The 11046-nt window shown below is 40.2% G+C and overlaps 1 protein-coding gene across 1 annotated transcript; it reads left to right on the top strand.

Annotated features, from left to right (window-relative positions):
• The first annotated feature begins 393 nt into the window (after positions 1–393).
• wnt16 (wingless-type MMTV integration site family, member 16) lies at positions 394–10547 on the top strand. The gene is made up of 4 exons (XM_068050515.1): positions 394–721; positions 820–1046; positions 2822–3117; positions 7040–10547. The coding sequence occupies exons 1-4, from the start codon at positions 627–629 to the stop codon at positions 7502–7504; spliced, it is 1083 nt and encodes a 360-aa protein (XP_067906616.1). The 5' UTR covers positions 394–626; the 3' UTR covers positions 7505–10547.
• Positions 10548–11046: the final 499 nt, after the last annotated feature.

The following is an 11046-nucleotide window of genomic DNA, read 5'->3' as shown; positions in this document are numbered from 1 at the left end:
TCAGTGAAATAATTGTCCAGATAGACAAAATGTGGCTTCTGGTAATAATCTAGTAAGAAAAGTGCGGCATGTATTGTGCACAACGAGAGCACGTTAACAAGTCTGTGATCTAATTCGGAATTTAACAACATCAACAATGATTTCAACTGTAACTGAACTTGAGATATTTTGCTACCACCCGTACCAGAACTGAAGCTCCCTCGTGGTCGAGGTTAACACTAAGGGGGTAAACTATACGAAACACTGTTTAAGAGTAGTGGTGACACAGGACAACCAACCAATCGCCACACCGGTCTATTTCATTTTAACTTTGCGTTTGTCCAATGGGAAGTGTACATGGGCGGGAAGTATAAGATTGGCAGACAGAGGTAACACAACGCCGAATCGAATTCGTCCTTTTGCAAGGATTTGCCCCAAATGTTATCTCTCTGTGAATTTGTTATTCTCAATCTCTTTCACACTCGATCTCAGAATCCTGTTTTGTAAAACCTCACAGGATTACAGCATGGATAGTGTGGCCATACTGAAGGATAATCCCCTTAAATTTGCAGCAATCTGGGCCGATTTTCAATTACATTAACAACCGTGACACCTTCGCGTGGCACAAGATAATAAATGATTCTGTCATGGAGAGAGAGGTTTCTTTTGGATTATGTCGGTGTTGTGTGTTACTCGCAGCAATTCTAACAGTCTTTCCCCGCTATTGTCAAGGAAATTGGATGTAAGTAAACCTTAATCGTTGAAAGAGTGGGATTCAGTATTTATTTGCGATTCACTGTTTATTTGTTAGTGATGTGCGTTTCTATATCCTCACGACAGGTGGCTGGGATCCACAGCCAGTGGAGCTACGGAGAAGCTGGGTTGTCTTGGTTTGCCACTTTCAAACAAACAGAAAGATTTATGTAAAAGAAAACCCAATCTTTTGCCGATCATTAAAGAAGGAGCACGCATTGGTATTTACGAGTGCCAGAATCAGTTTAAACACGAGAGGTGGAACTGCTCTACTACAAATGATTATTCTGTGTTTGGCTACGAGCTAACCAGTGGTAAGTCAACAGTACAAATATATAAAATAAAACAGAAAGTGCTGGAAATACTCAGCAGGTCTGGCAGCATCTGTGGCGACAGAAGCAGAGTTAACGTTTCAGGCCTGTGACCTTTCATCAGAACAAGTATATACCAATATATACTTTTAATATTGATCTCTAGTCCAGGTGTAAAGACAATATTTCAAAATTCTAAGTAGAAGAGCACGAAATCGTTGATTCTGATAAGTGGAAACAGATTAACCAGGTAAAATAACATGGAACAAAGCATACAGCAGCAAAAATTTAATATTTCTAATTATCGTTTACATATCCCAAATGTCGTTGTAATATAGAATGCAGCAGCTACGAAGTACTTACAGTAGTTTTAAACCAAAACTTTATCTTAATATTTAACAATATTCTTCGGGTAGAGTATTAACTTGACTGCCTCATAAAACCGCAAATAAGTAATTCTGTTTAGCGAACAGCTGCAATGGGCTGTTGTGCACGTCATTATGTAGCTTGATCAGAATGTCCCCATGTGGTTTCTGTTAACTTTCTGAACAAGCTTTTTAACCCTGATCAAGTGTCAGTATTGTGATGCTAAGCGTTTCAGAACATGGAAAAAATGTAAGGAAGCTGAAGGTAACAGTTCAAGGAAATTTTAAATGAAAATAAGCAGGTACATTTAATACAGGAGTCATTTAGCCAGACCGCAATATAGGAAAACAACATGTACAGTTTTAAACCAAAACCCACATACGTTCATAGGGCATTGATGACACTTGTCTTTTTATAAATTCAGTCATTAATATGCATTTTTTCCCTATAGGATGCAACTGCCGAATTAAAATGTAGTATACTTTATAAATATAAACTGCTTTCATTTTAATAGCACAATTGCTACCCCTCTAATATTTTAAATCTAAAGGTATTACAACCAATTATTACAAGTTACATGAATGGTGTGATAAATTTTTATTTTAATACAATACAGAAATGTGACTTGTACCGAAATCGAGCCATGTTCGAACAGAGAACAAGCGCTGAAGTTTGGTAAACTGTTTTGCAAGCTTGCTAGGTTACACCCAAATAAAAAGCTGCATTTCTTATCGTTCAAAATCTCACTAAAGGCTGCATTTATGTGCGCGGTTCAGTGCACAGCCCGCAGCTGGGGAAAGAGAATAATGAACATTCACGTGAAGTGTTTGATCCGTATCATTCTACAGCATTGTGTGTAGTTTGCACAGGAAGTAACCCGACCATATTTCAGCAAAATGGAAATGAAGATCTGCAGGCTAGTCCAGGTCCTTTAGTAGCTGCCGCCCACTTGCTCCCTTAACCTTTCAAAATGTAAACCAGAGTCATAAAGCAAACCGATAAGAATTTATCATTTGTTAAATATTCATTCAGTAAAACACGCTAACCTACTCACCCAACACGTGTATTGTAATGAAAGTCTTTGGTTCACTGACTTTGCTTCGCGCGTTTGTTATTGCTGCGTGAAGAGCTGGCGCCGCAGAGCGCGGGAATGGAGAGCTGGCGCCCGGCTCGTGCCTCTAGCCGCTAATTAGTTACATGTAGCAGCTTGGCGGGGGAGAAATTCCTCTCGGGCGGTGGCGCAAAATGGGCGATATTGGATTGGCCGCTCGTTATGCGCAGTGCCCAATATTCAGTGCTATTGCAGTTTGGTGGTGGTGGTGGTTTTTTTATATATATATGTTTGTTATTGGGGAAGCTGCTCTCTTACAGTAACGGTTGAGTTTGTCTTTCTGTGCCCCGCCCGTGTGTAGGCACTAAGGAGAGCGCCTTCATTCAGGCGGTGATGGCGGCGGGACTCGTGCACTCGGTGACTCGCGCGTGCAGCGCCGGCAACCTGACCGAGTGCTCGTGCGACACGAGCCTGCAGAGCGGCGGCTCGGCCGACGAGGGCTGGCACTGGGGCGGCTGCTCGGACGACACCCAGTACGGCATGGTGTTCAGCCGGAAATTCATCCACTCGACCGACAAGCCCTCTGCCGGTGAAATCGGAGGAGAGAAAGAAGCGCGGGCAACCATGATCCTGCATAACAACGAGGCCGGCCGGCAGGTAGGGAGGGGACCCAAGCTCGGCAAGCTAAATTGGCGTCAATGAAAGTGCACAGTCTTTCCCCAAAGTGTGCGTATTTTAACTTGGTACCAAACATAGAATTCACACCGTTGTGATCTGCCGCAAGGTGGAGTCTCATACATGAGATTCTTGAGTCATTTACTAGGGAAGAGTAAGACAAGAAAGACTTGCATTTATATAGCGCCTTTCACCACTTCTGGACCCCAAACTCTTTACAGCCCACGGAGTACTTTTAAAACTGATGTAATGTAGGAAATGTGGCAACCAATTTGTGCACAAGAAGCTCCCACAAACAATAATGTGATAATGACTCGCACATTTTTTTGAGATGTTGATTGAGGGATAAGTAATGGCAAGGACACCAGGGATAGATCCCTGTTATTCTTGAAATAGGCCATGGCATCTTCTACATCCACCTGAGGGGGCAGCTGGGAATTCGGTGTAATATCTCATCCAAAAGACAGCAGTTTCAACAGTGCAGCACTCCCTCAGTATTGCACTAGATTGCCACCTAGATTTTTGTGCTCAAGTCTCTGCAGTGGGACTTGAAGCCACAACCTTCTGAGTTAGAGGGGAGAGTGCTACCAACACTCGGCATAAGGAGGGAGGAAGTGTTGGGTATTCTAAAGGGCATTAAGGTGGACAAGTCCCCAGGTCCGGATGGGATCTATCCCAGGTTACTGAGGGAAGCGAGAGAGGAAATAGCTGGGGCCTTAACAGATATCTTTGCAGCATCCTTAAACACGGGTGAGGTCCCGGAGGACTGGAGAATTGCTAATGTTGTCCCCTTGTTTAAGAAGGGTAGCAGGGATAATCCAGGTAATTATAGACCGGTGAGCCTGACGTCAGTGGTAGGGAAGCTGCTGGAGAAGATACTGAGGGATAGGATCTATTCCCATTTGGAAGAAAATGGGCTCATCAGTGATAGGCAACATGGTTTTGTGCAGGGAAGGTCATGTCTTACCAACTTAATAGAATTCTTTGAGGAAGTGACAAAGTTGATTGATGAGGGAAGGGCTGTCGATGTCATATACATGGACTTCAGTAAGGCGTTTGATAAGGTTCCCCATGGCAGGCTGATGGAGAAAGTGAAGGCGCATGGGGTCCAGGGTGTACTAGCTAGATGGATAAAGAACTGGCTGGGCAACAGGAGACAGAGAGTAGCAGTAGAGGGGAGTTTCTCAAAATGGAGACGTGTCACCAGTGGTGTTCCACAGGGATCCGTGCTGGGACCACTGTTGTTTGTGATATACATTAATGATTTGGAGGAAAGTATAGGTGGACTGATTAGCAAGTTTGCAGACGACACTAAGATTGGTGGAGTAGCAGATACTGAAGAGGACTGTCAGAGAATACAGCAGAATATAGATAGATTAGAGAGTTGGGCAGAGAAATGACAGATGGAGTTCAATCAGGGCAAATGCGAGGTGATGCATTTTGGAAGATCCAATTCAAGAGTGAACTATACAGTAAATGGAAAAGTCCTGGGGAAAATTGATGTCCAGAGAGATTTGGGTGTTCAGGTCCACTGTTCCCTGAAGGTGGCAACGCAGGTAAATAGAGTGGTCAAGAAGGCATACGGCATGCTTTCCTTCATCGGACGGGGCATTGAGTACAAGAGTTGGCAGGTCATGTTACAGTTGTATAGGACTTTGGTTCGGCCACATTTGGAATACTGCGTACAGTTCTGGTCGCCACATTATCAAAAGGATGTGGATGCTTTGGAGAGGGTGCAGAGGAGGTTCACCAGGATGTTGCCTGGTATGGAGGGCGCTAGCTATGAAGAGAGGTTGAGTAGATTAGGATTATTTTCATTAGAAAGACGGAGGTTGAGGGGGGACCTGATTGAGGTGTACAAAATCATGAGAGGTATAGACAGGGTGGACAGCAAGAGGCTTTTTCCCAGAGTGGGGGTTTCAATTACTAGAGGACACGAGTTCAAAGTGAAAGGGGAAATGTTTAGGGGGGATATGCGTGGAAAGTTCTTTACGCAGAGGGTGGTGGGCACCTGGAACGCGTTGCCAGCGGAGGTGGTAGACGCGGGCACGATGGAGTCTTTTAAGATGTATCTAGACAGATACATGAATGGGCAGGAAGAAAAGAGATACAGAACCTTAGAAAATAGGCGACATGTTTAGAGAGAGGATCTGGATCGGCGCAGGCTTGGAGGGCCGAAGGGCCTGTTCCTGTGCTGTAATTATCTTTGTTCTTTGTCTTTGTTTTTTTTTAACAGTAGGTGAGGCAATTTCCTCAAGGGTTTTTTTAAAATCTTGGGAGCATCTTCTCAGTGGTCTGCAATCAAGGCTAAAGAGCCTCACCAACTCTTTATTATGTGGGGGCACCCACAACATGAGATGCAAGTTAACCCATTATCCAGAGTTTGACTGAACCCAACCCTGATGACTCACAGCCAGGATTATATCACTGATGCAGTGGTCACTTCTTCCAGACTTGCCTGCTGGCTGTCAACCTGATATTTGGAGACCATACTCTAGTCTCCAATCACCAGAGCTGTCTGGAGTGGGGCTAGAATCCTTCCCTGTCTGACTCTGAGGCAGGAACACTACCACTACCACTACCAAAGGCTCAATCCAAATTCATGCTATGTTACAATAATTTGAATGGGTTTAATAGGCTCCCACGCCATCTGGATGCTATATTTGTAATGCCTGAATGTTGCAGGCATCACTCAGAATATTAGCAACTTGAATTCTGTGAAAACTTTATCCGTACTGATATCCCTGCATTCTTTGCAAAACACCGTGCAGATATAGCACAAAACTGGTAGGACTGAATGTTTTGAGATTATAATTTGTTTCCCAGGATGAGAAGAAAAAATGCAGACAAGAATTTAAACTTTTCTTGGGAAACTGATCTCACTAAGCACCGCATGTTGAGAATATGTGCGTTGATGAGCTTTACAATTATTCCTTAATTATATCCACAATACATTTACTCTCTTAATAGGTCTGAATTTTCTGGCTTCATTTGACATTCAATCTGTAGTTAATGTTTACTAGATAACAGTTTGGAATCTTACATGCTTATTAATTTAGTTAAAGGTGTGATCTGCATTGTTTATGCTTTACAGTTGTAATAATCATTCTACCAACAATGTAACTAACAATGGTACCATCATAACCTGGTGTCCTGTTTAGGATGTAGTTGATGTCACTTTCATACTGACCTAAAATAGTACCAGTGCCCCAGTACCAGTCTAGCTGCGGTGTCAGTTCTGCTCTGACTCCAGAGTACACAATGGATATATTCACACTGTAATTATAAACTACAAAGCATTTTTGCTGAGCATTAATCATGCAGTTAAAATGTAAATTCAGCTGTAATCCATATTCCGGGATCAATTTGCCACTGGTGCCAAAAGGAGTGACATATCCTGATTGTTTGGGGTAATTTCATGTCTTGGAACCTGATTTACACCACAAATTTGGTGCAAAGGCTTTCCATTGCAATAAACTTGATTGTGAATGCACCGAAGGCAAAGGAAAGCCTCTAGAAGGCAATTTCATGGGACTTTTGAGTTTGCATTTGCATTCCAGCTAAGTGCATGCCACATTTTACAATTTATAAAATCACTTTCCAGTGTTGGACAGCAGAGGCTCCCCTCCCCCACTCATGTTTTAAAAGTAACAATTCAGAGATGGAACTCTGAGCACACGTCAAAGAACACACAAGACATGTTTTGTGGCGGAGCAGTGAAACATGGTTAGCGGTATAACTTCACTGATGTCTATGCTTCGAGGTCAATAGCTGTGGTATAACCACAGCCTTAAAGTAATGAAATGTATGAGTGATTAGCTTTTCTGGTTGTTTTAATTAACTTGGTTCTTAAGCAGTTTTCGAAAAGTTCTGATGTTAACTATCTTTTTGGTGGCTCCTACAGGCAGTGTCCAAATTGATGACTGTAAACTGCCGTTGTCATGGAGTGTCTGGCTCGTGTGCTGTGAAGACTTGTTGGAAGACCATGTCTTCCTTCAACAAAGTTGGCCAATTCCTAAAAGACAAATACGAGCATAGCGTCCAGATCCTGGACAGGTCAAAGAAAAAGGTTCGTCGCAAAGACAAGGTGCAGCGGAAAGTGCCTGTCAACAGAGAGGACCTGGTGCATATTAAAAAGTCACCCAATTATTGTGTGGAAGATAAGAAGGTGGGGATCCACGGGACCAGGGGGAGGCAATGCAACCGCACCTCGCCGGCCGCCGACGGCTGTAATTTGCTTTGCTGTGGCCGGGGATATAATACGCACGTAGTCCGGCATGTGGAGCGGTGCGACTGCAAGTTTGTGTGGTGCTGTTATGTGCGCTGTCGGAGATGTGAGACCATGACAGACGTGCACACCTGCAAGTAGCTGCAAGACATCAATAGAGTGCTAAGCCAAATAGACACAGAACAAGCGTAGCTTGGAGAAGCTTTGGGCTAAAGGAGCATATTAAAGTCAAGTGATCTTATTGGTCTTAATGAGCAGTTGACATATGACAATGTCGAGCAAGCGTAATTCCAAAGAAAACCAAATACGGATGGACAGGACATTCGGTTCAGAAGAAAATATGTCCAATATACTGCAATTTGAACCGAACTGAACCAAGCAAATATTGATGGACTGAAGGACAAGGTCATTTTGTTCAAAAAGACCCTTACCACTGTTATTAAAATAATTTTCAGTGGTCCCTCAAACTACAGAATGCTATAAACATCTCAACAAATATAAAAAGAGCAATAAAGAAAACACAGGAACAGCGAGAATACAGAAATCTTATAGTAGCAGCATTATAACAGAGTTTAAACAGTATAAAGTGCTATACTAACATTCCAAAATGAATATTTGAAAACTTTGTATTTCTATAGGGGTCAATAGCATAACTAATATAAAATAGCTGTACTTTAAATTTGTTCTAAGCCTTTACAAATAATTAAAAACTACAATTGGCTTCCATTGTCTGCAAGTCATGGCATAATATTTACCTCTGGAGGATAAAATCTTCCGAATTGCTGACCATTTAAGTTGGAAATGAAAACATGACATTTACTCCGTGATGACACTGTATTTCAGTTGCATGGCAACTGTGCATCAAAATTTATATTGCTTACAAAGTAAAATTTTAACTTGCTATGCTGAGTTCTAAAAGAATGGCATTTTCATACTTTTTGAAAATATATGTACAGAGAACTTTAGTTTTGGATGACAAACGTACTAACAGCTTATATCTGTAAATATTTAACTTATGCAAACTATGTATAACAATGTCATTCATAATCTCACTGTAAAATGTACAGATTTTCAGTATTCATCTTTACTTCCTCAGTATGTATACTGAAATACAGTAGTGAGTTGATAACATTTAAAACTGTCTATTTTTCCTTTGGTTTTCTGCAGATTACTGGAACTTCAGTATTAGTTTCAGTATTGTAGGAAATATCTTTTGCGAACTGGAAAACAATCAATAATGTTTTGGTGAAACAAATGCATTAACTTTTAGAAGTTACTTTAAATGAAACTAGGCTTGTGTGTAACATTTTACCCAACTTCTCTTAAAACTCTGAATGTGGAGTAGTGATTTGTGAAAAATAGCAAGCTAGCGAAAAATACCACAAGTCCATTTTTTAAAAGAAGGAATTTTAGTTAAATCATGACCTTGGGGTTAAAAGTCTTGGCCTGTTTTATACAGCTTGATGTAAAGATGAAAAATAACAAGTAAAGTAATCTACTGAGAATCAAACACAATTTGACACTTGTCTTACCAGTGAAGTAATTCTCAAACTGAAAACTTTAGTAATGTTGGGATAACGGTCAATGGACTTTCAATTTGCATAATTCGTTCTGATTATGATGCACTGCCAGGATGACATTTCTAAGTCTGCACAATGTTAGTGCACTAGAGGATAATAAATCTATAATGCATATTGTATAATAATAAGCCAGAAAGTAATGGAAAGAAGAGAAAAAAGCTTGTACTGGAGATCTTGCCATCTGCTTCTGCGCATTTTAGGTTGTAGTTCATAGATATGGGTAGTGCCTTTCGTCTGTAATTGTGCTGCTTCAATCTTGCAGCTGTCCATTCAGTATCCATGTAAAATGGCCCAAAAAGGAACATTTTAAACACAGCATTACAATATATAAAAATAAATACTTGTGGTAGAGTTAAAGATAATTTAATGCTATCATTTAGGTAATATCTGGCAAACTTGTCTTCCTGACTTATGATCTCATCTCAACAATTTAAAATGAAGATTCACAATTCATCCATTCTATGTTGATAGACAAATCCTAAAAGCATACAAAATAAATATCTAATATCCTTGTGTTAATTACAAAAGTGTAATCTTTCAATTATTTAGTTAATTGGGTGTGGTATCGATCTGATTGTCAATAAGAAGTATGGTTAACTGTCCTTTCAAACCAGGAGTTGTTGAATCAAAATGATCCTAGCAGCATTCATGCCAAAATCAAAACAAAATTTTCCCTTAAAACTACCAAATAGTAATTGATAACAGATAAACACCACAGACCACAGTGTTCTCATTTCTGACAGGTAATGGGAATTTATAGCAAACAGGAAAAATGCCTCTCACAGCTGAAAGAATATGTAGCATCACTTTGAATTTTTATTTAAACATTTTGCAGATAATGAAACATCTGTTACAGATCTCTTGTAATAAATATTTTCCTGCAGTCCAATGAATTTTTCTCTTGGAGCTATAACTAAACCCTGGTAGGAACTATTTTCATCGTGATGAGCTTATAATAAGATTTGATTGTGTCATATAACATCAAATACTAACTGCAAGTACTTAAAAAAAAAAAAAACTATATGAAGTATTTGCTAAAATAGTAAATATTTTTGGGGAGTTGAGGGGAACAAATATGTAATTGATTTATAAGCAGATTAATTCTATTGACACTAGTATTATGGAACAGACAAGCTATCCCAGAATACTCCAGTGTCAGTTTCTCTGATATTCATTCATACCAGGATCCATGGAGGAGGTTAATGAATAGAATTAGTTTAAGATGTTAACTCCAAAAGCTAATTGCATGAGAGTTATGTGGAGGCAGGTGCACTGACTTCTTTCTATCCCTGTGCCTGAGTTACCTTTTATTATGGATACTAGTCTTTGTAATTTTGTTATTGCTTTACTAATTTTAATTGCAGTGTTTACATTATGTTCTATTGTATCAGTGAAATTATTCTTTATCTGTTTTCAAGTCTCCATCTACTTTAAGATTGCTTTTCTCCCGAAACAACACCAACTCCATCAGGTATCTTGTGCAATATTAGTATTTCTGCTGCAAATTTGTTTCCTAATGACAATTTGTTTCTAGAGTTCAATTTGTTGTAATGCAGATGTTACCCAGACTGAGGATATAATAAATCAATGTCTTTTTTCAGTAATGCATGATATGTGTCTCTCAACAGAGAATAATTCTATTCTAAAGTTAGTGAAAATACAACTAAAACATTTGTAATAAAAGCAACCTAACAATAAAAGCATAACATTCTTTTCTTAAGAGGGCGGTGCAGTGGTTAGCACTGCAGCCTCACAGCTCCAGGGACCCAGGTTCAATTCCGGGTACTGCCTGTGTGGAGTTTGAAAGTTCTCCCTGTGTCTGCGTGGGTTTCCTCCGGGTGCTCCGGTTTCCTCCCACATGCTAAAGACTTGCAGGTTGTTAGGTAAATTGGCCATTAGCAATTGCCCCTAGTATAGGTAGGTGGTAGGGAAAAATATAGGGACAGGTGGGGATGTGGTAGGAATATGAAATTAGTGTAGGATTAGTATAAATAGGTGGTTGATGGTCAGCACAGACTTGGTGGGCCGAAGGGCCTGTTTCAGTGCTGTATCTCTTTTTAAAAAAAAAAAAAATTATGCAATTTTGGCAAAGCTAACAAAATA

The sequence above is a fragment of the Heterodontus francisci genome, chromosome 18 (genome assembly GCF_036365525.1).
Source record: "Heterodontus francisci isolate sHetFra1 chromosome 18, sHetFra1.hap1, whole genome shotgun sequence".
In the NCBI taxonomy this organism is placed as follows: domain Eukaryota; kingdom Metazoa; phylum Chordata; class Chondrichthyes; order Heterodontiformes; family Heterodontidae; genus Heterodontus; species Heterodontus francisci.
This window is presented reverse-complemented; position numbering and strand designations above follow the sequence as displayed.

What these genes read in the sequence shown, in the direction of transcription:
- wnt16 (XM_068050515.1), top strand. Translation starts at nt 627, where the DNA reads ATGGAGAGAGAGGTTTCTTTTGGATTATGTCGGTGTTGTGTGTTACTC. An exon ending in TATTGTCAAGGAAATTGGAT is followed by an intron (nt 722 to 819) that starts GTAAGTAAACCT and finishes TCCTCACGACAG; the next exon opens with GTGGCTGGGATCCACAGCCA. An exon ending in TGGCTACGAGCTAACCAGTG is followed by an intron (nt 1,047 to 2,821) that starts GTAAGTCAACAG and finishes GCCCGTGTGTAG; the next exon opens with GCACTAAGGAGAGCGCCTTC.